At 45.4% G+C, this 25970-nt stretch overlaps 1 protein-coding gene across 1 annotated transcript in view; it reads left to right on the top strand.

The window, feature by feature from the left end:
• The window catches only part of ghra (growth hormone receptor a), a 59267-nt gene extending 34589 nt beyond the window's left edge, over positions 1-24678 (top strand). Inside the window, exons 3-10 of the mRNA XM_056275835.1 lie at positions 12622-12751; positions 14475-14638; positions 16802-16980; positions 19115-19268; positions 19688-19778; positions 21357-21426; positions 22102-22337; positions 23553-24678. Coding sequence (XP_056131810.1) covers positions 12622-12751; positions 14475-14638; positions 16802-16980; positions 19115-19268; positions 19688-19778; positions 21357-21426; positions 22102-22337; positions 23553-24324 — 1796 coding nt within the window. The 3' untranslated portion in view covers positions 24325-24678. The remainder of the gene's footprint in view (positions 1-12621; positions 12752-14474; positions 14639-16801; positions 16981-19114; positions 19269-19687; positions 19779-21356; positions 21427-22101; positions 22338-23552) is intronic.
• The last annotated feature ends 1292 nt before the right edge of the window (positions 24679-25970 follow it).

The following is a 25970-nucleotide window of genomic DNA, read 5'->3' on the forward strand; positions in this document are numbered from 1 at the left end:
TTGCTAATTTACCATTAGATGAGTCGACTATCCATACAGCTACTGTAGCTAATGATATGTGATTGTATGATTTACACCTACCCTTGGGCATGTGTAACTATTTAGTTGTTATTTAGAGTTACGTTGTAACTTATCTCCATGGTGCAACCACTTTTTGAAAGAGAGGTTGGCAGAGACATTATGCAGGTTTCCATTAACCTGCTTAATGCAGAAATTGTGAACTAAAAAAAATGAGTAATAGAACCATGTGAATTTCGAAAAAGGCAAATATCACAAAAAAGACAATACGCTTGCATGAGGTGGATTTTCAGATGATTCAACAAAGCATTGTTTCACGAAATTAAAATGGAAATGCATTTTTCACATTTAAGTCACACGAAATGACACGAAGATTCACATGACATTCAAAAACACGGTGCATTCATGTGGTCAGATGACTCGTAACTCACCATAACTCATAGCTCATCAAATGTTAAGTGGGACCTCTGTAAAATCGTTGCATATAATCACCTCCCATAAGTCCCTGTTACGTGGCCCCTGCCAGGTATAGGATTTGCTTTTCCCACATTGCATGCATCACATGCCCTCGTCGCCTTCGATTAAACATTACCACGGCTAATGCGATGCATGCAGTCGAAATCACACTTATCAGGTCTTGAATGTATGCTCCCGTCGCCATGTTTAATTGGAATGACTATCGCGAGAGGAGAAAATCTAGCGTTAATCGCATAACATCGCTCAATGGAAACAGACCATTCACAACTTTGTTTTGTCAACTTTGGAAAAAAAAGAAGCTTCTATTTTGTGCAAAACTGCAATGGAAACCCACCTAGAGCGACAGGCAGGCAGGCAGCCGGATGTTAGGTAAACCGTGACATCTCACCACCTTTGAGTGACAAGAGATCTGCAAGTAAGGGTGTATTGTGAATAACAGAAATCATCCTCTAAAAGAGGAATTTCACTTATTCCCTTAAAGATGGAGGTTTAAATTGCCTAGATTAAAGAGCAAGGGATATAAAAACTCCTTTATACATCTTGCAATGACCTTGCACAATTTGCACAATACTTGGTTTTGGTGCAAAGTTTTTCCGAAGGCCACAAGTTTCACGTTAAGTTTGCCCTTGCTATATCTGTTGCACATCAGCCTCCCATTTGATACTGTATCTCATCGGTGTTATTGTATGTCGGTTTATTCTAGCAGCATTTTTTTTAATGCTGTTCTAATTTGCTGCAACAAGTTTCCCATAAAGGAATGATAAAAATAGTGAAGGAAAGGAGGAAAGAAAGACAGTGCTGGAAACAGCAGAATATCAGCGTTAAAATATATGGCGAGCTGATGGAAGTAGAGGAGTTGCAGAGTAGGCGGTGGATGAGAGGGCGGGGTGCTGTGTGTGGAATGAAGGGGAGTAGATGGAGACGAGAGAAGTTTGCAGGCGGCAGGGCGGATGGAGGAGTACAGTAGTGACCATGATCAGAGCGCTGCAACAGCCCACATTACATAAGATGTACAGAGGGATGTGTTGACTTAACCAGTAGGAGTGTCGATTATAGTCTAAACAGCTGCAGAGCCATATGGGCTCACCACCTACAGAGATATCTAACACTTTAATGTGAGGTTATACAAATCAGAGGTTGAATTAAATATGCTGGGTTTGTCCCGTGCAAATATTTTCTGGCATCACGATGAATTGCCAAGCTCAGTGTGGCATAGATGAAGTTGGAGTGAAAAAGAGGCAGGTAAGAATGAAAATAGCCGTGTGTGTGTGTGTGTGTGTGTGTGTGTGTGTGTGTGTGTGTGTGTGTGTGTGTGTGTGTGTGTGTGTGCGTGTGCGTGTGTGTGTGCGTGTTTGTGTAGCAACTCATATCCTCCTACTCATCTATATTTACTCTCACCCAGCTCTAATATGAGATAACTAAGCCAACACTTTAGGCTTCGATGGCATTAGTGGAGATTAGCATCATTAGCAAAGGCTAATAAATGGCCTGGACCGGACTTGGCAGACTGGGTAACTGCTTGGCAGACAGGACAGGTTTTTTTCAGGCAGACTTCAAAGCTATGGGTACTGCTTGGAATAATGAGAGTCAGATGAGCGAGCCATAGCCGGTCAAACTTTTAAGATGAACAAAGAAAGGCATGGCTCAACGGTATTTGACTAGAAAGGTGAAAGGAGGTAAGAAAAGCAGGATTTGTTCAAGGAGCTGCACAAGGGTACTATTGATACTTGAATCTGAGGTAAAGACACTGTGTGTGTGTGTGTGTGTGTGTGTGTGTGTGTGTGTGTGTGTGTGTGTGTGTGTGTGTTAGTGTGTGTGTGTGTGTTAGTGTGTGTGATGTGTATGTGCATGAAATTTAAACACTGCATGTTGGCAGTTATTTATATCACCTGTTTACATTCCCTTGTTCGTATCTGGTTGCGGTCTCTCACCTTCTTCCTCCCCTTTTCTATCCAGTTTCTCACCCCCCCCCCTCTCTTTTCTTCTAAGCCCCTTCCAAGAATGTCACATGGCCCCCCACCTCAACATTCAGCCTCTATGATCAAGCAACAGAAGGAGGGTGTTTGTCTCTTTATCCAAAGTTGAAATATAATTATCTGTACTATAAGGAGATTTATTGTAGACACCAGAGGAGCAAATCTTTGGGGGGGGGGGATTGTGATGTAGAGCACACAGCAAGGAATTTTCCAGACTTTCTTTCCCTTTTCCTCTACTTTGTCTCTCTCTGTTCCACATCATCCATGACATTTTCCCTGTGGAAGACAAATGGCACTGTCTGCTGTACACACCAGCGCATGGGTCTGTTTGTGTGTGTTGGAGGGGAGAGTGTGTGTTTGTTGGAGGGGAGGGGAGGGCAGAGGAGCAATGGCAGACTGACAACCACTTTTACTTTTAGTCTTAGCACTGTGCCAGTATTCGCTGCCAATCCCAGTCCAGTGCTTAACAGAAACACACATACATACTCAGTGGTTATGCCGGAGGTAGTGATACTAGTAATTGGGTATATATTTTAGTCAAAATCATTAACAGATTTATCTGAAATGTTCAGCGTTTTAAAAGTATATCTGAAATCAAATCAATTTTATTTGTACAGCCCAATATCACAAATTACAAATTTGCCTCAGTGGGCTTCACAGCAACACAACATCCTGTCCTTAGACCCTCTCATCAGATAAGGAACAACTCCCTAAATGTATGTATCTTATCAAATGTGTCGCTGTTAGGGATGCCCATTGTAAAGTAAAGGTTTTATATGGTCAACATTAACTCTCATTAAATAACAAATGACCGAATAAGGGATCAGCTTGCTTAGCTGAACGAGTTTGCAAGAGTTGTGGCTCGTGAGGCAACGGCTCAAAGGCTTGACTTTGAACATTTCCACCATTTCGTCAAAAAGACACATATTGCGTAATTAAGATGTGAGCAATAAACGACCCGATACTTTGCAGATTTAATAACCGTCTCGTTGCTGATGAACTACTTCCCTGTATACCTCGCATGAAATAGTATCTTGGTGCCTACTCAATAATCCAGGTAAGAAAATCAAAGGAGGTTGAATCAGTTCACAGGTAGGTTTCGTCACTCTTGGTGACGAAACGTATCGGTCAATAAACGTTGTATCCAGATGAACTGGACGTTTATTGACGGATACATTTCCTCACTTGGAGTGAGGAAACGTATCGGTCGATAAACGTTGTATCCAGATGAACTGATTCAACCTTCTTTGACTCGCATGAAACAGTTACTCTAGCAGTAAGAGCTGATGAAGTCAAAACAACGCGTTTGCTTAAAGTTAGTATGGTAAATGTAAAAGCAAACAAACAAACGGGTTCAGAGACTTCTCTTAAAGCCAATCTGTTCACCATTATCTGAAACAGGATGAAAAAAAAAGGTCCAGCAACAATACGGGTATACAGTTGCTTGATTTTTTTATTTTTATTTTTTGTCAAGCTCGATCAACATGTTCACATGATGACAAACATTTGTGGGTCTGTTATTCAAGGGCATCCCCTAGTCCATAAATGCACAAACGTTCTGTTTCATTCTGTGTGTTGATTGATTTCCTGACTCATTTTGACTGCAGGCCTTCTTCATTGTCTGTCAATAACAAGTGGAGCTGTGTGCTCTCCAACTCCATGTTGCATCAGGAGCTGCAGTGTGGAGGTGGCGGTGGGGGACGCGCCTCCACCTCTGTTAGATTGTCCATTTAAATTTGAGCTCGTCTTTGCAAGGAAATTATATTTTAGCGACACAAGCCAAATAATTGACACACAGCAGCATAATTTAGACTCTGTGGAGGATGAGCATTACATCTCGGTGTTTTGTTGCGCAAAAAAAATCTCTGTCACTACAGGCACATTGTGAACATCAGGCTAAAAGAAGATATACAGGTTAATCCTGGCTCCTATCGTTCAAGTAGAAGAATTAGCTTCTAGCCATGGCCATTATTGTTATTTTCTATTTTTATTTTTTTACAGACAAGTATGCCTATGGTGTCCAGGTGGTGTGGCGGTCTATTCCGTTGCCTACCAACACGGGGGTCACCGGTTTGAATCCCCGTGTTACCTCCGGCTTCGTCAGGCGTCCCTACAGACACAATTGACCGTGTCTGCGGGTGGGAAGCCGGATGTGGGTATGTGTTCTGGTCGCTGCCCTAGCGCCTCCTCTGGTCAGTCGGGGCGCCTATTCAGGGGGGTGGGGGAACTGGGGGGAATGGCATGATCCTCCCACGCGCTACGTCCCCATGGCGAAACTCCTCACTGTCGGGTGAAAAGAAGCGGCTGATGACTCCACATGTATCGGAGGAGGCATGTGGTGGTCTGCAGCCCTCCGCGGATCGGCAGAGCAGGAGCAGTGACCGGGACGGCTCGGTAGAGTGGGGTAATTGGCCGGATACAATTGACCTTTCGCAAAGTACCGCCCCAGAACGGCGCTTGTCCAATCCTACCTTAGCGACGGTCCGTCAAGCTTTCAAACACACAGCAAAATGCTGAAACGGTGTGCCTATGGGATCTGCAGATCGGATACTAGATATGTGAAAAGTTTGGAGGGGGTGTCATTTTCTTCTCCTTCCCTAAATCCAGAATGCAAGAAGCGCAATGTCCGCAATAGATTTGGCAGTATAGCAGACCCCATGGCCAGCTTGACCCATCCAAAACCAACAAAAATACCTGCCTGCTCCAAGCTAAGCTTGCTACTAGCTATTATTGATAGCTAATACAGCTAACGTATTATTACTGTTACTTTTACCCACACAACGCGCTGATTTCTTCCTTCATGTTTTGGTGTTTTCCGGCTACTTCCTGGATAGTTCTGAAACGCTTGACTGGCATAGCAACAGTAACTAAGGGGGGGGCGGGACTTTGCGAAAGGTCATTTGTACTTGGCCAATAGTTCTGAAATGCTTGACGGGCATAGCAACAGTAACTAAGGGGGGCGGGACTTTGCGAAAGGTCAATTGGGGAGAAAAAGGGGGGAAATTCCACACAAAAAAAGCATGTTGTTTTTTGTTTTTTTTTAAGAGACCTCATGCACTTCAGCTTCTACTAGTGTCCTCGTTCAAAGTAAATTAGGCTACTGATCATTATCATCAGGTCAAAACAAAATGTTAGAATTGGTCAAACAACCATGAGCTCCCCAAAAAAGCTCCGGCAGACCAAGCAGTCAGGAAAGGAGAAAACCTGCTTTAGTATTTAAAAGGTAACTGCTATGATGCTCCTCATCAATTAAAAGATGAAACATCACATCGCGTTGCAGGAGGCTTCATATCACCGTCCTTAATGTGATCGGTCATCCGCTGTGCACACAGAGCATGCGTGCAATAGCGGTAACTGATAGGTGTTTAAATCAGACTAAATTGTCATTTATTATGAATGGACTTGACAGTATTTTCATCAAGATTAGTCACGTGAAATGTGAACCTTGCTAGTTTTCGTTTTTTGTCAAAGAAAGTTTTAACGTAACATGCCGTAATAATGGCCCAATTTGCCGTACATTGCATCCTTTGCAACGTGACTATGGCACATGTGTGCATTGCCATGTCAGTGCTGAGACATTATACCATTCAGCCTTCGATGTTGCATCAGACAGTGTTGCCAGAGAGTACAAAAGCATCAGATGAACTGTTCAGACCTGTTCCTCCCCTCCATACGTTACAGAGGGTGTGATGCATGGAGAGATGTGTGTATATTTCAGTTATTCATTCATTCGTTATCCAAGCCGCTTATCCTGCTCTCAGGGTCGCGGGGATGCTGGAGCCTATCCCAGCGCTAAATGTTATACCATCCCTGTGGGGCCTGAATCAAACACTCATGCATACATATATGCATACGCCTGCACACACACAGACTTGTGGTGGAGAGGCTGCTCTGACTGGAAAGAAATGATGTTGGTGTTGCTGATGGGTAGTGGAGAGCAGAAAACGACCTGTATCTGAGTGAAGAGACTGGGGGACAGTGTGCTCTTCTGCCTTCTTATCGGTGCACGTTCTGCAACGCTATACAGCAGTCAAACCACTCTCTCTGCTAATATGGCAGAGGAAAAGTCAGTTCTGTATACGTATGCATATACACTCACCAGCCACTTTATAAGGCACACATGTCCAACTGCTCGTTAACGCAAATTTCTAATCAGCCAATCACACGGCAGCAACTCAATGCATTTAGGCATGTAGACATGGTCAAGACGATCTGCTGCAGATCAAACCGAGCATCAGAATGAGGAAGAAAGTTGATTTAAGTGACTTTGAACGTGGCATGGTTGTTGGTGCCAGACGGGCTGGTCTGAGTATTTCAGAAACTGCTGATCTACTGGGATTTTCACGCACAACCATCTCTAGGGTTTACAGAGAATGGTCCGAAAAAGAGAAAATATCCAGTGAGCGGCAGTTCTGTGGGCGAAAAGGCCTTGTTGATGCCAGAGGTCAGAGGAGAATGGCCAGACTGGTTCGAGCTGACAGAAAGGCAACAGTAACTCAAATAACCACTCATTACAACCGAGGTATGCAGAAGAGCATCTCTGAACGCACAACATGTCGAACCTTGAGGCAGATGGGCTACAGCAGCAGAAGACCACACCGGGTGCCACTCCTGTCAGCTAAGAACAGGAAACTGAGGCTACAATTCACACAGGCTCACCAAAATTGGACAATAGAAGATTGGAAAAATGTTGCCTGGTCTGATGAGTCTCGATTTCTGTTGCGACATTCGGATGGTAGGGTCAGAATTTGGCGTCAACAACATGAAAGCATGGATCCATCCTGCCATGTATCAACGGTTCAGGCTGGTGGTGGTGGTGTAATGGTGTGGGGGATATTTTCTTGGCACACTTTGGGCCCCTTAGTACCAATTGAGCATCATGTCAACACCACAGCCTACCTGAGTATTGTTGCTGACCATGTCCATCCCTTTATGACCACAGTGTTCCCATCTTCTGATGGCTACTTCCAGCAGGATAACGCGCCATGTCATAAAGCTGGAATCATCTCAGACTGGTTTCTTGAACATGACAATGAGTTCACTGTACTCAAATGGCCTCCACAGTCACCAGATCTCAATCCAATAGAGCACCTTTGGGATGTGGTGGACCGGGAGATTCGCATCATGGATGTGCAGCCGACAAATTTGCAGCAACTGCGTGATGCTATCATGTCAATACGGACAAAACTCTCTGAGGAATGTTTCCAGTACCTTGTTGAATCTATGCCACGAAGGATTAAGGCAGTTCTGAAGGCAAAAGGGGGTCCAACCCGGTACTAGCAAGGTGTACCTAATAAAGTGGCCAGTGAGTGTATGTGCACATGAACTGAAGCTGAAAAACCACTTTAATTCACACCCTCTGTAACGCAATCACAGACACATGCCGAAACACATGTTTTTTTTTTCGTTGCTGAAAACACAGAAGATTGTCACAGAAGAGACTCTGGGTAGATGTTTCCTAAATCTGAATAGTAAACCATAAGGGTCTTTCTCAATTTTTTTCCCCCTAAAGTTGATGAAATACAGAGTCCACAGTGCGCCTCAATTAAGAGATACACCATTATTTTCACTGACTGGTCATTTGAAGCTGCATTAGACTGGTGCTGCTTTTTATTTGCTAATGTCTCGTGACGGCTCAAACCCTGTAGTGCTCTAAACGTGGCGGACTCTCAAACCACCGATCAGTTTGAAAAAAAAAAGAGGTTTTGAATTTATCTTTCACGTGTTAGATATCTCATTTTGCTGTGAAACTCTTCATGTCATGACTGAACTGCAATTTACCACACACACACACACATTCTCTCTCTGTCAGCCCAGTCGCTCACTTCTGCACTCGTCTGCTCACCCTCCTCCCTTCTTTGCAGCCTTTTGAGGCATTATTAACTGTGGCGCTCTCACGCCTGCAAATGAGCTGGAAAAGGTGGTAATTCACGGCGTCAGCCCCATATCCTTCGCTCTCTTTATGACAATTAGCCAAGCATTTAGCAGTATGGCTCCAGATAAGCCTGATCGCTCCTGTCTCACTGCCTTTTAACGCTCTTCACCGGCTGGTTCCGTGGCAGGGAGAAAGTGCTTTATTTCGTCTTTTTAGTGGATTTTAAACCTTAATGGCTAAAGCTGATGTCTAGGTGGATAGACACAAGCGGTCTCCTAGCTACGCTGTATGGACTGATGAAGAAAGGAAGTTGGCCTAAGTGCTGTTTTTCACTATTGGGAGCACTCAGGGACCAGACAGGCAGAGCAATACCGGGCCAGAAGAGACACACACACACACACATGCATGTGTGCAGATGTGCACACATAAGCATTCACCCATACACATGCACAAACGTGTGCACACCCGTACGCAACATAAATGACCTGTAGAAAGTTGAATTTCCAGAAATTGAGGACATTAAGAGCTAGAAAACGTTCTATCAAAACGAGGGAACAGTGTTCTCGCCGAAGAGCCCGAGGCCTTCCCACCTCTGCACGGGTTTCATCAGGTTTGCATGTCATTCTCATGGCAGTGGGCAAGTACAAGCAGAGCTCAGCTCCCCCATCACTGGAAATACTCGATGGCTATATTGACATTTTTAAGTATGGTAAGAAGTTGGGACTGAGGCACTGTGACAAACTTGCAAGCGTGTGCGGGATGTGTGTGTGTGTGTGTGTGTGTGTGTGTGTGTGTGTGTGTGTGTGTGTGTGTGTGTGTGTGTGTGTGTGTGTGCAAGCGTTCACATGTTGCAGAAGTAAGAGATGCTCTCGAGGTTTGTGAGCCAGTTACAACTTGCACAACTGTTTTGGCTGTTTGTGTCAAAACTCCTGTCTTAAATGGTTCAGCGAGGAAAAAGAAACCCGGTACAAATTGCGAAACATCATTAAACCTTCGTTTAACTCAGCCGACCATGGCGGTGGGTAGAAATGCTGCATTTACTTAATATCTAAATACTTTCGAGCTCTTAAGGCATATTTGTAGCGCTGGCAACATATTCGTGGACATTCGAAGGATTTTTTCCCCCCCCCCATCCAGGGTTTTATGATGTGATGGTTTTCTGGTTATGATGTAATTTTACTCAACAGCTTCATTGTTGAGATTTTGGGCATGAGACCATAACTGTACACACAGCAATTATAGCAGTTATGTAAAACTATAACTGTGGTGTTCCTACTATATCCAAGATCTCTACAATGAAGTTGGTGAGTAAAATAATATAGTAAGGATTAACGGGCGTCTAGGTAGTGTAGCGGTCTATTCCTGATCACCGGTTCGAATCCCCGTGTTACCTCCAGCTTGGTCAGGCGTCCCTACAAACAGTTCAGATAAAGACTTTTAACGTTCACTTTTGTGGGTGTCCGGGTAGCATAGTGGTCGTTTCCGTTGCCTACCAAAACGGGGATTGCCTGTTTGAATCCCGGTATTACCTCCGGCTTGGTCAGGCGTCCCTACAAACACGATTGGCCGTGTCTGTGGGTGGGAAGCTGGATGTGGGTATATGTCTTGGTCGCTGCACTAGCACCTCCTCTGGTCGCTCGGGCCACCTTTTCGGGGGGGGGCTGGGGGGAATAGCATGATCCTCCCACACGCTACGTCCCTCTGGCGAAACTTCTCACTGTCAGGTGAAAAGAAGGGGCTGGTGACTCCACATGTAGTATTTGAGGAGGCATGTGGTAGTCTGCAGCCCTCCCCGGATTGGCAGAGGGGGTGGAGCAGCAACCCAGACGGCTCGGAAGAGTGAGGTGATTGGGCGGGTACAGTTGGGGAGAAAAAGGGGGGGTGGCGGCGAATAACTAAGGTTTAATATTATAACCGATATGCACGATGGAAAATACTACAAAAGTAAGACCCAGGTTATAACCCCCCACCCCCACCCCCGTGAGGTATGATCATGAAACTATCCTTTAATGAATTACTTCACATTGACGTAATTAATGTGGTAGGGACATCCATAAAATGTCTTCTTTTTTTTTCTTTTTTCTTTTTTTTGAGCAGCCCAACAGTCTCTGTCTCTCTGTCTATTTGGTTCAGTCTGGGCACGTTAGGCAAAGAGAGTGAGTGCAGCCGAAAATCCGTAGGAGACAGAATTGCTGAAGAATGTGAGCCTCCCAGGTGTTTCTGCCTAACCCTTCACCTCTGACACACTTCATGCAGCGACTACAGCAAACGGCATCTCCAGTCAGCCACGTTGGGGAGAAAACATGCAAACACCTTTAAAATGGCTGTGACCCATGCAGAGGCCCCGTCTGTCTGTCTGTCTGTCTGGCTGGCTGGCTGGCTAGCTGGCTGGCTGGGTGTCTGGCTGGCTGGCTGGCTGGCTGGTGTTCTTCACCCAGACCAGATCAGCTGTGCGGAGATTACATTTTTTTAAAAAGTCGAGCTGTTTGTGTCTTTTCAAATGCAGGGGACTCCCAGATAACCGATGTTCAACAACGTGACCAAACGAACAGAGCAAATGCAAACGGATGTCATTTAGACGATAACACACTAGTCACCCTATAAAGACATTTAGAATAAAAACAGACAAATGAGGAAAAAAAGTCACGTTTGACACTAAAAAAACGAGTCTCACAAAACATTTAATAAATGCACAGAGACTTGAATAAATCGAAGTGGCTTTTTGATTAAGTTTGAAAAAAAATTTTCTTCATAGATTGGCAGGAAATAAAATGGATGCTGCATTTTCTACTATAGTTTCCAGTTACCTTTGGCATTGCATGTCTGCATAAGCTCTTTGATGGAGGCAGCTGGAATTTGTTGGCGGGGGAAGGAAGGGAAAGCTGAAATAGCAGAGAGCTCTGAGAAGGACCACACTGTGCAGGAGACAGGGTCGGTGAAGAATGCAGTCAAATACGTGGTAATTGGCATCACAGAGGCAATGAGATTTGTCTAAATTCCAGAGTTTCAATAACGCAATAATAATTTTGTGCATTCTCTACAGACCGGTTGGTTGGTTGGTTGGTTGGTTGGTTGGTTGGTTGGTTGGTTGGTTGGTTGAAATGTGATGGTGCAGCACTGAGCCTTGGTGATGTATGTGTATGCGTGTTTGTGTGTGTGGGGGGAGGCTGGTGGTAGTTACCTTGTTTGTTTTATTGTGTCGTTCATAGAGAGCACATCGCTGTGTTTGTGAGTATAGTGTAGGAATAAGTTTGCTTTCATGCTCAGTGATTATAAAATGATCTGCCGTCAGTATGTCATTTTTATTCTTGCTGCTTTGGTCATTATTTGAGGATACCTTGAGTCTGTATGTTTCTGTCTGCAATAGGTGTGCACGTGGGTGTGTGTCTTTGTGCATGAAACTTTGTCTGTGCTTGTGTTTGCTCATGTGGCTCATGGTTGGTTTTGCCATTAATTGAGCCCTGGTGTGAAGGACATTTTTTTTGCCTGTATGTGTCGCATGCATGAGCATGCATATGCACATGCATGCTCATGCATGTGCATATGCATGTTCTGGATCTAAGTGTGATTTATGCTGCAGCCAGTGAGGAAAGAACAGAGCGGTACAGAGAGAGAGAGAAGGTAGAGTAGAAATCAATGCTTCCTCAGCTGCTAATTTATGGTTGCACCAAACCCTTGATCTCTCAGCTGGATGAGAAACTGGCCCCATGACAGGAGAGGGAGGAGGCGGGAGATTGGTGATGAGGAGAGCCCTGCAGAGGCGCAAGGGGTTGGTAGGTTGAGCCAGAGCCTTGGGATGCAATGGGGAAAATGAGAAAAATGACAGTAAAAAGTGCAGTGAGATTGCATCACACACATATGTGGATGGATCCACAAGATGGATAGGGTGATAGGGCATGGCGACTGCAAAATTGGATAGCAGCTCTGTATGCAGTGTAATTGTATGATGTCCTGCGACATGTTTTGTCATGTCCAGAAGCTCTATGTGAATACAATGGCTACCAGCGAGTGGCTCATTGAATTGTAAAGATACCAGAGTAATGTCTTTTTTGGTGTAAATATTTATGATCTCCGTCACTTTCCAGTATATGTGTCATGTTATACACTCAGGATATTGTGAATGCATACATTTTTAGCAGTGGCAGCCCCAGCGGGAAGTAAGTCCCTTGGCCTAGCAGTATAAGTGCCACACTTAACATACTGATTTACACATGTGTAATATGTATCCCCCCCCCCCTTTCTCTCGCTTTCTCTCTATCTCTGACCCTCTCTCAGCTCCCTCTGAACCTCATTTCACAGAGTGTATATCCAGGGAACAGGAGACGTTCCGATGTTGGTGGAGCACCGGCAGCTTCCACAATCTGTCCTCCCCTGGAGCGCTCCGTGTTTTTTATATAAAGAAAGAGTGAGTTTGAGATGTTACCGTTCATTATCCCCACCAGGTTAATAGCCTGGAGGGAATTGTGCATTTGTGCGTGTGTGTGTGTGTGTGTGTGTGTGTGTGTGTGTGTCCACTGCTAATCTCACGTACCTACTGGACCTGTCAGCCTAAAACAGTTATGAGTGTGCAGTTATGAGTGTACGATTAAGAACCTCTCGTGGTTGCTGTGTTTCAAAACCATTGAAAAACATTTGGTCTCAATACCGCCGCTCCCCCTCTTCATTCACTCTAGCTCGCTCGACCGACGCTGCCCGATCCGAGTCAACCATGTGCATGCGGGCACATGCGCGACTCACATCTGTGGATGAAACGTCGGCAGCGAAAAGAATTTTGATAATCCAAGAAATGGGAGAGATATAAAGGAACAACTTCCTCTAGGTTAGGAAGTGTCACATATTCTCGTCGCTGCCTGATGTGAGCCATGTATGTACGAGCGTAAACGGGTTTACCTAGCTTTATTATATTGTGAAAATAAAGACAGAGTTGGGCAGCATGATGGTGCGGTGGTAAGTCTGGTCACCTCACAGCAAGAAGGTCCTGGGTTCGAACCCCGGGGTAGTCCAACCTTGGGGGGGTCATCCCAGGTCCTCCTCTGTGTGGAGTTTGCATGTTCTCCCTGTGTCTGTGTGGGTTTCCTGCGGGTGCTCCGGTTTCCTCCTACAGTCCAAAGACATGTAGGTCAGGTGGATCGGCCGTACTAAATTGTCCCTAGGTGTGAATATGTCGGCCCTGTGATGGACTGGCGGCCTGTCCAGGGTGTCTCCCTGCCTGCTGCCCAGTGACTGCTGGGATAGGCTCCAGCATCCCGCAACTCTAATTTGGATAAGTGGCTTGGATAATGGATAGATGGAAGACGGAGTTAGGATTAGACCAAAATGGTCCCATAGCAAACCCTTGCTTTTTGGAAAGTGCAAGTTCATATTAGACTTGGTCGCATTCGTGTGAGGATCCGCCTAGGAGGCTGCACATCCACAGGCTGACAGGCAAAGTGTTTTCAAAATGATTTTTTTTAGCTTGAATGCTGCATATTAAAAACAGCCCCCCCCCCCCCTCATATTTTCTGTTCAATTGGCTTGGGTGCTAGCCAAAAGTCTTATAATGGCAGAAACAACGCTGGCTTTTCTGTCCATATGTGTGTATATCTGTCTGCTGCTAATCTCGCATACCACTGGGTCTGTCAGCCTAATAATTTTTGTGCACTGTTATGACTGTATGATCAAGAACCTCTCATGGTTTTGGTGATTCAAAACCTTAGAAAAACTTGTTTTACACCACAACTGAGCGCTATCTCCTCAGCTGGTTTTTCGCCCAAGTCCGAGCACCGGAGAAGGGGAGATATGCAGGCAATAGCTCCCTTCTCCCGGTAGGCCAAAAAAAGGGGGTGGTTTGTTGCCAGGTCCGAGTGCTCTCTTCTAGTTTAAAGTGGGGGAGCGCTTTTCTCTGCATGTGAAGGTGACCCTCCACTGACAATACTCGGTGCCCATGACCTTGTCATCGTCCCCTCTTTAGTGTGGGAGCGTGCATGTGCGTGTATCTTGGAAAACCACGGATGAACTGATTCAACTTTCTGTGATTTCCTTACCTGGAGTATTGAGCATGCATGAGAATTCCAAACAGGTGGTGACCCCAATCCCGTTTTCCTGACTTTTCTCTGTCTGCCCTTTTTTTGTCTTCCCCCTTTTCTCAGTTCCAGTGAATGGAGAGAGTGTCCAGAATATATCTATTCAAAGCAGGAATGTTTTTTCAACAGAAGTTACACTTCCATCTGGATGCGCTACTGCATACAGCTTCGCACTCAAAACAACGTCACCTATTTCAACGAGGACGACTGTTTCACCGTGGAGAACATCGGTAAATTATCCAACCTGGGATCTGGGGTGTTAAGATTTTGCCGATATTGTCAGTAAACTCACTTCTCTTCAAAGTGTTTCAATACATTATGTGCAATACCATTTTTTTCATTGTTTGCATTGGAAAACCTCTGTAGGGTCCATTATTATATGATGTTTACATGTCAGGGATAATATGCACCACTACATTAGAGGCTAACTGGTGGCGTTGAAGACGGAGGTTCTTTGCAGAATACAGAGCAGATTCATTCAGCATAAAGTGATCATACACACTGAGACAGAGCATAATGTGTTGCCTTAGTATGATAACCTGCTTACACAATAGATTTCCAGGAAAGGGTCTGGCTGCTTAATATCTGTTCAACCAGACCCAACAAAAGTCACATGCTTGTCAATATTGCTACAAGTGCCAGATATCGAACACATGGTTTGAGTGTTTTAAAGGTAAATGTTTGGAGATCCAAGGGTCTTTATCTTTGCTAATGCCGTAATGGAGTCTGATAGATATGTCACAGGGCAATTTCAGAGAGGGGGGGGGGATCACTGTCATGTGTTTACAGTTATCTCTGTCATGCCTTTTGTTTCAAAGCTTTTCTTTCCAGAGTTTATTCCCTTATGTATAGAAAAATAATATTGCATGTCTTTTAGAGAACATAGTTGGATGATGTCTTTTGCCTGCCTGATTTTGGTACAGGAGGATGGAAATTATTCAAAGGGAATGGTTTGCAGTTGACCGGGAGTTAGATAGATAGATAGATAGATGGATAGATAGATAGATAGATAGATAGATAGATAGATAGATAGATAGATAGATAGATAGATAGATAGATAGATAGATAGATAGATAGATAGATAGATAGATCAGAAACATACAGACTTCGGCATGGTCGGCATCTCTACAGACACAATTGGCGGTGTCTATGGATTGGAAGCTGGATGTGGGTATGTGTCCTGGTTGCTGCACTAGCGCCTCCTCTGGTTGGTCGGGGCGCCTGTTCAGGGAGGGGGGAACTGGGGGGAATAGCGTGATCCTCCCACGTGCTACGTCCCCCTGGCGAAACTCCTCACTGTCAGGTGAAAAGAAGCGGCTGGCGACTCCACATGTATCGGAGGAAGCATGTGGTAGTCTGCAGCCCTCTCCGGATCAGCAGAGGGGGGTGGAGCAGTGGCTGGGACGGCTCGGAGAGCAGAGTGAATGGCCAGGTGCAATTGGGGAGAAAAAGAGGGAAAATTAAAAATTCACTTGTTGTTTTTACTTCCAAAGATGTGATTTAGATAAATGGGCTGAAAAATGTCTGAGGCTCGTGTCCCGTCGCCCTGAAAGGCACGTTTTTGTAAAGCTGTGCTCAAAATCTCTCCAATGAAGGCGGTGAGTAAAATGACGTAGCTGATAAAAATGACACAATGTCAAAAACTCTGAAAATAACAGCCAGGTTGTAAAAAAAAACAAAAACAAAAAACAAAACTGGCCTGGCAGCCTGTCCAGGGTGTCTCCCCGCCGGCCGCCCAATGACTGCTGGGATAGGCTCCAGCAATCCCAGCGACCCTGAGTTAAGGATAAGCGGTTTGGATAATGGCTGGATGGATGGATGGAATTATATTTTGAATCGGCCAGTGTTTTATCAGATTGGTCAGATTACGCTGGTCAACACAATTTTTCTTGCATGGGGTTATTTAACAGATTCTAGCTAACTTTTGGGTGCTGAATCCAAATCTGGCATTAGTTTTTGCCTATCACATCAGGTTTTTGAACTATGAAAAATCATTTTTGAGAAAACAGCAATTTTACACTCGGAAGTTAAAAAACACTGCTGCATTAGAAGATCAATAGATGCAAAAATGATTACAATGAATAAATAAACACTCAGTCTAGCATGAAATTACTTAGGAAATGAACAGGGGTCATTTTTATCCCCACCAAGATTGCCAGACTAGATGGTCAACTTTTGTAAAATCCTGAATAAGGAGCATACAGGTAGCACAAAAACTTGATGTGATAGAGCAAATCTGAGCTCAGATTTGGATTCAGCAGCCCAAAATTAGCCAAAAACAGTTTCCAAAGTCCATGCAAGGAGAAAAAACTATATTTTTGTAGACCAGTGTTATCAAAAGCTGAGTAATGTTCTTTCAAACTTTCACCTTGCGCCCTTCTATCCCCCTGCAGTGCGTCCTGATCCTCCGGTGTCACTAAACTGGACCCTGCTGAAAGTGAGCCCCTCCAAGCTGTACTACGACATCAAGGTTAGCTGGAAGCCGCCACCCTCGGCAGACATAGAGAGGGGCTGGATGCGTATCGAGTATGAGATCCAGTACAGAGGACTGAACAGCACTTACTGGGAAGCAGTGAGTTTGTCTCCTTCCATTCCTTTCCATCTCCTTAACGCTTGCTCTCTCCTCTTTCTTTCACAGACCAACACAGCCGTGCCTGCGCTGACACATGTAGTATTCCCTATCTTATTCAGGCAGTAATACACGCAAAAATGCTTCAATGCACCCACGTGCTTACGCGGTTAAAACGGATTTGTTTGTGGGTCATAGAGGCATAGTTTTATGCTGTTCTTTCTTCCCGCCCAAACTCAGCAGGTTTAAAACAAACAAAAAAACACACACACACACACACACACGCATGCATATGTGGTCGCTCATGCATACACACATTCGATTACAAAATTGAAAAACTGGTTATAAAACCCACCAAATATACATTTTCCCACTGATAACACTGGTCTACAAAAATATAGGTTTTTTTTCCTTGCATGGACTCTGGAAACTGTTTTTGGCTAATTTTGGGCTGCTGAATCCAAATCTAAGCTCAGATTTGCTCTATCACATCAAGTTTTTGTGCTACCTGTATGCTCCTTATTCAGGATTTTACAAAAGTTGACCATCTAGTCTGGCAATCTTGGTGGGGATAAAAATGACCCCTATTCATTTCCTAAGTAATTTCATGCTAGGCTGAGTGTTGATTTATTCATTGTAATCATTTTTCATCTATCGATCGTCTAATGCAGCAGTGTTTTTTTAGCTTCCGAGTGTAAAATTGCTGTTTTCTCAAAAATAATGATTTTTCATAGTTCAAAAACCTGATGTGATAGGCAAAAACTAATGCCAGATTTGGATTCAGCACCCAAAAGTTAGCTAGAATCCATTGAAAAACCCCATGCAAGAAAAATTGTGTTGACCAGTGTAATTTAAACAGCTCTCTGACCTGATGTATTACACATGTTTGTTGCTCATGGTCATCTAAAACCACTACATGCCGCCGGCATCTGGATAGCATGGTGGCCTATTCCGTTGCCTACCAACACGGAGATCTCTGGTTCAAATTCCCGTGTTACCTCCGGCTTGGTTGGGCGTCCCTACAGACACAATTGGCCGTGTTCTGCGGGTGGGAAGCCGGATGTGGGTGTGTGTCCTGGTCGCTGCACTAGCACCTCCTCTGGTCGGTCGGGACACCTGTTCAGGGGCGGGAGGACTGGGGGGAATAGCGTGATCCTCCCACGTGCTACATCCCCCTGGTGAAACTCCTCACTGTCAGGTGAAAAGAAGCGGCTGGCAACTCCACATGTATCGGAGGAGGCACGAAGTAGTCTGCAGCCCTCCCCGGCTCAGCAGAGGAGGTGGAGCAGTGACCAGGATGGCTCGGAGAGCGTGGTGATTGGCCGGGTACAATTGGGGAGAAAGGGGAGGGGGAACCCACTACATTCCTTTCCTATGATCAAAATGGGTGAACTTGGAAAAAAAGTGTGGTGTTGAGCAAAATCTGTGAGTGAGAAAAGGAGTGAGAATCCCAGAGAGGAGGGTTGTTTTAAAAAAAAAAAGTTGCTATTCTTTGCTCATCAAAATGAATGCGCTGCCTAAACGTAGCTGAGTCACCATTTTACATTTCACAATCCTCGAAATGACCCCGTACCCCACAGTCAGCATGTCTATGTTGGGACTGCAGTGTCAACTGGGGCGAGGTCTTCAAGCAAAACCCGGCTTCGACGAGGGTCAAAGGCAAGGGGACCCTGCGGGCAGAAATATCCCGGGACTCACAGGCACACAGTCATTACAGCATGACCAGCCGGTCAGATAAATAAAACCTTTAGTCTTTGAGCCAGCCTGTGCAACAGAATCACCTTCGACCAACGTATCCAGGATATGTCAAGGACCTTTCAAAAGGTCACAGTTAAGGCTACCAGAAATACACAAGGTCCTCTTGGTACTCTGTTTAGCGCCAGCTACATATCGTACCATAGCTACTCATTGTTCCTGCACACATGTGATCATTCTGTGGCGTTTGATGAGAGCAGCAGCCTCTTTATTTTTTTAACAAATCACATGAAACAACCAGTTTTTTCAGCATCTCTCTCTCTCTCTCTCTTCAATTTCACCTTCCCTCAAATTCTTTTCTTTCTGTACCCTCTTCCTATTCTCGGCTCTCTCTCTCTCTCTCTCACTATACCTCCCTCTCCATCTCTCTCTTGTCCTTCAGTTGGAGATACAGGACAGCACCCAGCAGACCATCTATGGTCTGCACATAGGAGAGGAGTATGAAGTTCGCATTCGCTGCAGGATGAAGGCCTTCACCAAGTTTGGGGAATTTAGCGACTCCGTCTTCATTGAAATGACTGAGATTCCCTCCGAAGGTGAGAGGTCAGGGCAGGTCATCTGGGCGGGGAAACGTAAAAGTACGTTGTTTACATACCGAGAAGAAACACGGCTGACCTGCTCTCCTGTTCTGGTCAGGAGGTCATGGAGGTTATGCAAAGATGAAAACGAAAGTCCATTTTCTCATGCTAAGTGAAGTGAATGTTTGAATAATGTTGATCGTGTCAGTGATTTCGATGGTTCTCATGATTATGTTTTTCCCCAGACTATTTCACTGTCGATGCTTATGTTGATTGTTGTTTATGATTATTGTGATTGTTATTATTGTTAATTATTTTAATGATGCTAATCACAGTGATGGTGAGGGTAAAAATGGGTAAAAGTGAACCTAATTTTGATGACGCCGACAACGTTGTGACTGATAACTGAACAAGTTTTACATCCTGTTGTGATCTAGAGTCCACGTTCCCTGTCACGCTGGTTCTTATCATTGGGGTTGTGGGTGTGATCATCCTCATCATGTTGGTAATCCTTTCTCAGCAGCACAGGTGAGAACGTGTACACTCAGACACACACACACACACACACACACACACACACACACACACACACACACACACACACACACACACACACACACATGCACAAAGACACACACACCTGCACAAAGACACACACACTGCAACACACAAACATGCACAAAGACACACACACCTGCACAAAGACACACACACCTGCACAAAGACACACACACTGCAACACACAAACATGCGCACACACACACACACACACACACACACACATGCATGGACGCACGACAACACAGCACATACCGTCAACAGAGACATCGCGGACAAACTGTGATGGAGACATGTATTAAAGACAGGGCTCTATCTTACACCTGGCACAAAGCACAGCACGAGTGTTATCGCTCGTTTCCGACAGACGTTGTTGTCATTTTCCTACCCAGCGCCCACGTTGTTTAAATAGCAAGTGTACTTACGCCCATGGGTGTGTTGATCGTAAAGTGAGGTGTGGTCAGGCACATTGTTGGTGCGTTGCTATCCTGAGGCAGCGTAAAGAGATTGCACCCATTGACCGACAAAAACCCTACTAATTTCACCTGGTATTCCCCTGCTATTTGAAAGGCACATTATTCAGATGGTGAGCTGTGCCTACGTAGGTGGGTGCACCTCGGGGAGCTTCGGTGGATTCCTGCTGCTCCCGTAGATGTCCTGCTCGTGCACTTTCACGGTGCACATGAGCAGGTCTGTCCCCTCAACAGAAACCCGTTCGTTTCTCCAACTTGCAGGATCCGTGATTTAAATGGCCATCTGTCAAGGTGGACTTTCACCTGGCTTTTAAAGGGAATGGGAGATGACATCCTGATTGGCTTAATTCGTGTTACACCCAAAACACACCTATGATTAACCAATTTGCACCTTGCGCCTTTTTTTTTTCCTCCCTCTTTTTCTCCCCAATTGCACCCATCCAATTACCCCACTCTTCCGAGCCATCCCAGGTTGCTGCTCCACCCCCGCTGCCGATCCGGGGAGGGCTGCAGACTACCGCAGGCCTCCTCCGATACATGTGGAGTCGCCAGCCGCTTCTTTTCACCTGACAGTGAGGAGTTTCGCCAGGGGGATGTAGCACGTGGGAGGATCACACTATCGCCCCCAGTTCGCCCCCCCGAACAGGTGCCCTGACCAACCAGAGAGGGCGCTAGTGCAGCGACCAGGACACAGACCCACATCCGGCTTCCCACCCGCAGACATGGCCGGTTGTTTCTGTAGGGACACCCGACCAAGCCGGAGGTAACACGGGGATTCGAACCGGTGATCCCTGTGTTGGTAGGCAACGGAGTAGACCGCTATGCTACCTGGACACCCGCGCCTTACTTTGCACCCGGATTATGTACCGTTGAACTTGCAAAAGTGGATGTGGAAATGCCCTAAATGCACTTGCACCATGGGCTTTAGACCATGCACTATAGATTGTTTAAATAGGGCCCGTAGTTTTCTGTACTCATTTATGAAATGATCTCAGCTGATAAGCAATCACAAACAAACAGACTGTCTTCATTGTGCCATCATCCTCATCCTCTTCCTGTTCCTCTTCCCCCTTAGATTAATGGTGATTCTGTTGCCCCCGGTTCCTACACCCAAAATTAAAGGCATAGACCCAGAGCTGCTCAAGGTCAGTTTTTGGTGTTTTACTGTGTGTGTGTGTGTGTGGGGGGGGGTCTGTGTGTGTGTTCACATGCATCTGTGCACATCCACTGGCATTAATTGGTGCACGTGTTGGTCAATTGGTGTGCATGAGCCCATTTCTGGATGAATATTCAGGAAGCCAGCAAGTGGTAATATAAATGGTAGCCCTCAGCAGCCAACATACTGATTTGTTTCATTATTCCTCAAATGAAGTGATTGTGTAAAGTATTACGTAACCGTTTGCTTTTAATTACACCTCCACTGTTGGTTAAAAACAGAGACCGGTACTTGTCCGGTGAGGTGAGCAATGGCAGGAGTGCCACCGAGAAACAATAACACTCATGACAAGGGCTGAAAAGGGTCTCACTTCACCCGTGCGTTCTGAGTATAGTTCTGCCAACAACGTGGGATGTATGCATCAGGCGGCTTACTTTGCCTATTATTAATGTTATAAATGCATGGCCCCCCTCCACCTCAGAGAAGCTCTACATCACCATCCTAAAAGAAACACTAGAATGGAAAAGCTGAAATGTTATTGCCATGCTGAACTCAAAGCCACAGCCGAGCCTAGTATTTATTCTGAGTACTTCTCTCTCCTTTGTTTCGCTCTGTCTCTCCCTTTCTCTCCATCAATCAACTCCCCACACACACACAAATGCAGAAAGGGAAGCTGGAGGAGCTGAATTTCATGCTGAGTGGTGGCGGTTTTGGTGTGCTGCCCTCCTACGCCCCAGATTTCTACCAGGATGAGCCCTGGGTGGAGTTCATCGAGGTGGAGCCAGAGGATGCTGATCCTGCAGAGAGGGAGAACAACCGGGGCTCAGACACGCAAAAGCTCCTGAGTTCGTCCCAGCCCACCGGTCACCACACACACCTGGAGAGAACCCAAGCCCATAGGTACTGCAGAGATCCGCCACTTTGACGGGGTTGTTGTTCTGTGCTTTGTAGCTCTGCAAATGTGAACATCGTTGGGACCAAAATGGGCATTAAAGGAATAGTTCGGAATTTTTTTGAAGACTGTCTCTATTTTATACTCGCCTCTCATTGAGTACAGAGGTGGGTTTTATCTGTTTTTCACAGTCATCCATCCTTTGCTTCATAATGGATACGCAGTTCTAGTTTGCAATCAACAGTTCAATTTAATTAAAGGGGGACAAATCCACTATCCTCATTTGGTGCAAAAACAATCCAAGGTTCAACCAAAATCAAGTCTGAAGTCTGAATCAGTTTGAATTATTTTTAAAAAAAAAGTAGTTTTTACAATCAATGATCCATGATCCAAACTGCTTATCCTGCTCTCAGGGTGGCAGGGATGCCGGTGCCTATCCCAGCAGTCACTGGGCGGCAGGCGGGGAGACACCCTGGACAGGCCGCAAGGCCGTCACAGGGCCAACACACAATTGGATATATGGACGAGAAATTCTTGGAACAACTATATAAAGATGGTGCTAATTACAAGGTCTTGCTCTCTTAAGTATTTTACTGAAAAATACAACAGCAGATAATTTCATATGCCGCCTTTGCTGGTACATCCTATGAAAAAGAGTAAATGGCATGCTCATTTAAATGGCGGCCTATCGTTTTACTGCTGAAATTAAACTCCAGTCAGACGCAGCTCCTGCACTGACTTTCCCTGCCATTTTGCTTCCTTCGACACAGCCTACAAGTGATTATCAGCAGGCCACTCCACCGCAGCACAGCAGAGCGAACATTAAGATAGAAATTGGCACGAAAAACGACTGTAAATTTTTAAAATGGCACCTGGAGTCTGCTACAATATTCTACAGTAGTAGCATCATATTTGCTTTGGTTGAGCTATATATATTTTTTTTTTAATTTATTTTATTTGTTTTATTATTATTATTTATTTTATTTTTTTGCACTGAACGAGTGTTGTGAATTTTCCCCTTTTCAATTGCCATTCTAGATGGAAAGATCTAGCTGTGTGACCGGTGTGGAGAAAAGAATGGATTTGAAACAGGGATAGACTTCAAAAAATCTGGACTGATCTTTTTATACCTCTTCTCGTCTCATTTTCCTTTTCAATCTCTTACTTTCATTGTTCTCCCTCACCTTTTTTATATTTATCAATCAATCCCCCCCCCCCCCCAGCTTCTCCGATGAGGATTCACACCGGACCGGCTGTTCTGACCGAGACCTTCCAAATCAGGAGGCCTTGACGTTAATGGCCACCCTTCTGCCGGGCCAGCCCGACGGCGATCAGGGCTCGCTGGATGATTTAGATGCAGTCCCGGAGGGAGGGGACAGGCCTCAGACGTGGGTCAACACAGACTTCTACGCCCAGGTCAGTAACGTGATGCCCTCCGGAGGCGTGGTGCTGTCCCCTGGCCAGCAACTAAGAACCCAGGAGAGCACCTCAGCTTTAGAGGAGAAGAAGCCAAAGAAGAAGGGAATGGAGAATGAAAGGGAGGGGGAGTCAAAGAAAGAGGAGATACAGAGTGATCTGCAGTTTCAGCTGCTCGTAGTGGATCCTGAGGGAAGCGGCTATACCACAGAGAGCAGCGCCCGGCAGATTGGCACTCCCTCAAGCCCCCTGATGCCTGGCGAGGGGTACCAAACCGTGCCCCCTCGGTCCATTGAATCGAAACCCCGCCAGGAGGCTTTCCTGCCAACATACTCACCGGCCATAGCGGGGGACTACCAGCCGCCGTACATCTTTCCCGACTCTTCCCGATCCCAGCGGCTCCCCCCCGTCTCGGACTATACAGTGGTACAAGAAGTGGACTGTCAGCGCAGCCTTCTCCTCAACCCACCTTCCCCCCAGTCTCCCCCACATGGCTTGCCCCAACACCCCCTCAAGGCCCTACCTCCCATGCCTGTAGGGTACATCTCGCCAGACTTATTTGGAAACCTCTCACCCTGAAAAAAAAAACCCCAATCTACGAGGGATACGAGGCCTTTGGGTGCAGAGATAAGCCAACCGATATTTTCCCCGACACAAACAGCCTGACTGACTACCAACCAAATAACACACAGTGCAACGTGTGGATGAGACTATACAGGCCTTTGTTTTCAGGGGTTGCCGAAAAGGAAGCTGTGAGGATACCACATTGTTGTTAAGATTTCTTGTAGCATCTGGAGGTTGGAAAGTGTGCTTTGCTGTCCCAACGGGTGATTTTTCTGAATTTCTGGAAGCGAAAAGGAATTTTACCGCGTCAAGCCAATGTGTTTAACAAAGAGACGCTTAACGAGCTTTATCCGAGTCACGCGAAGCAGAGAAAGGTAGAGACGCGCAGTCAGAAGCCGGATGGAGGGTTTGCAGTATTTTTACACACACAACGCATCACACGTAAACAGAATATAAGCTGAAAATCAGATTCTGGTGATTGAGAAAGAAACCCAGCTCAATGATAAACAGACGTGCTTTAGTTTTTGTTAGCTCTATGACGAATTATATTTAGAGTCGTGTTGAGACTGTGACACATGTTTGAAATGCCTCCTGTTGAAGTCTTAAACCGAGAAAACTGATGTCAACTTATAATCGACGAGGAGATAAAGTACATTGTAGGCAGGTTTTCCGCACTGCCCTTGTTGGAAACTTGACATGGTCATCCTCACGTCGTGCTGACAGCGGTACGTTGTCGGCATACTCGTTTTCCTAACAAAGAAAGACCCTCACTTAGCTGTCATCTTATCGTTTTGACATACCACCAATTCATCTGATCGGTGCCTAGACGGGGGAGTGCTTTTTTTTTTTTTATGTACTGAAAGTCACTTAACCCGTCTCTCCTCACAATAGGATCTGATTTTATTTATAGCCGTAATTCATGATTTAATTTTTTTTTATATAAATACATATAAATGGACGCTTTCAGAGAATGTACATTACCTTGAGCGATGCCTTATGGCTGTCGCGGGAGTAAGTCTAGACACATTTATTATGTCTGAGAGCTGCTCAGTACGCCCACTGTCGTGTGCCGTTGGACAAACGAGTCCCGACGGCTGGATCAGCTGCCTTGCTTAAAGGCGCGTTCACGGCAGTTATTTTGGGTTGGGGTGGACAGAGCGTGAGGGTGTTCGTTTCCTCTGTCCAGATTCACACACACACACACACAAGTGTTAGAGATACCATGTAGCAGCCAAGCCTTGCATTCACAACGCCACATACGAGAGTCCCATCACTTCAGAGTGGGGCCCTAATTAGCCAGCTTACTCTTCTCTGCTTGCATTGTTAGCAAAGGGACAATGACTGGACCATGTTGAACGTGTGAACTTAACTAGATACATTTCTGTTTCACACTTTTACTTTACTAAGTACAGCGTGTTTGCAGCGCCGGCGCTTACGAATGTTTAATCGCCTTGCCCTCTCATATAATAAGGTACGCCGAGGTAAGTGCACGTAGGTATTTATGCATTAGCATTGTATTGGCAAATGTGAATTGATGCATAAAGAATTGCTCTGCATAATTCCTCTCATCAAAAACCAGCACACGCAATAACGCACCATCTCTCGTATACATGCACATAAGAAGGTAATCATGAAAAATTGTCTGTCCCTAGGTGTGAATG

This window comes from Lampris incognitus, chromosome 1, assembly GCF_029633865.1.
Source record: "Lampris incognitus isolate fLamInc1 chromosome 1, fLamInc1.hap2, whole genome shotgun sequence".
Lineage (NCBI taxonomy): Eukaryota > Metazoa > Chordata > Actinopteri > Lampriformes > Lampridae > Lampris > Lampris incognitus.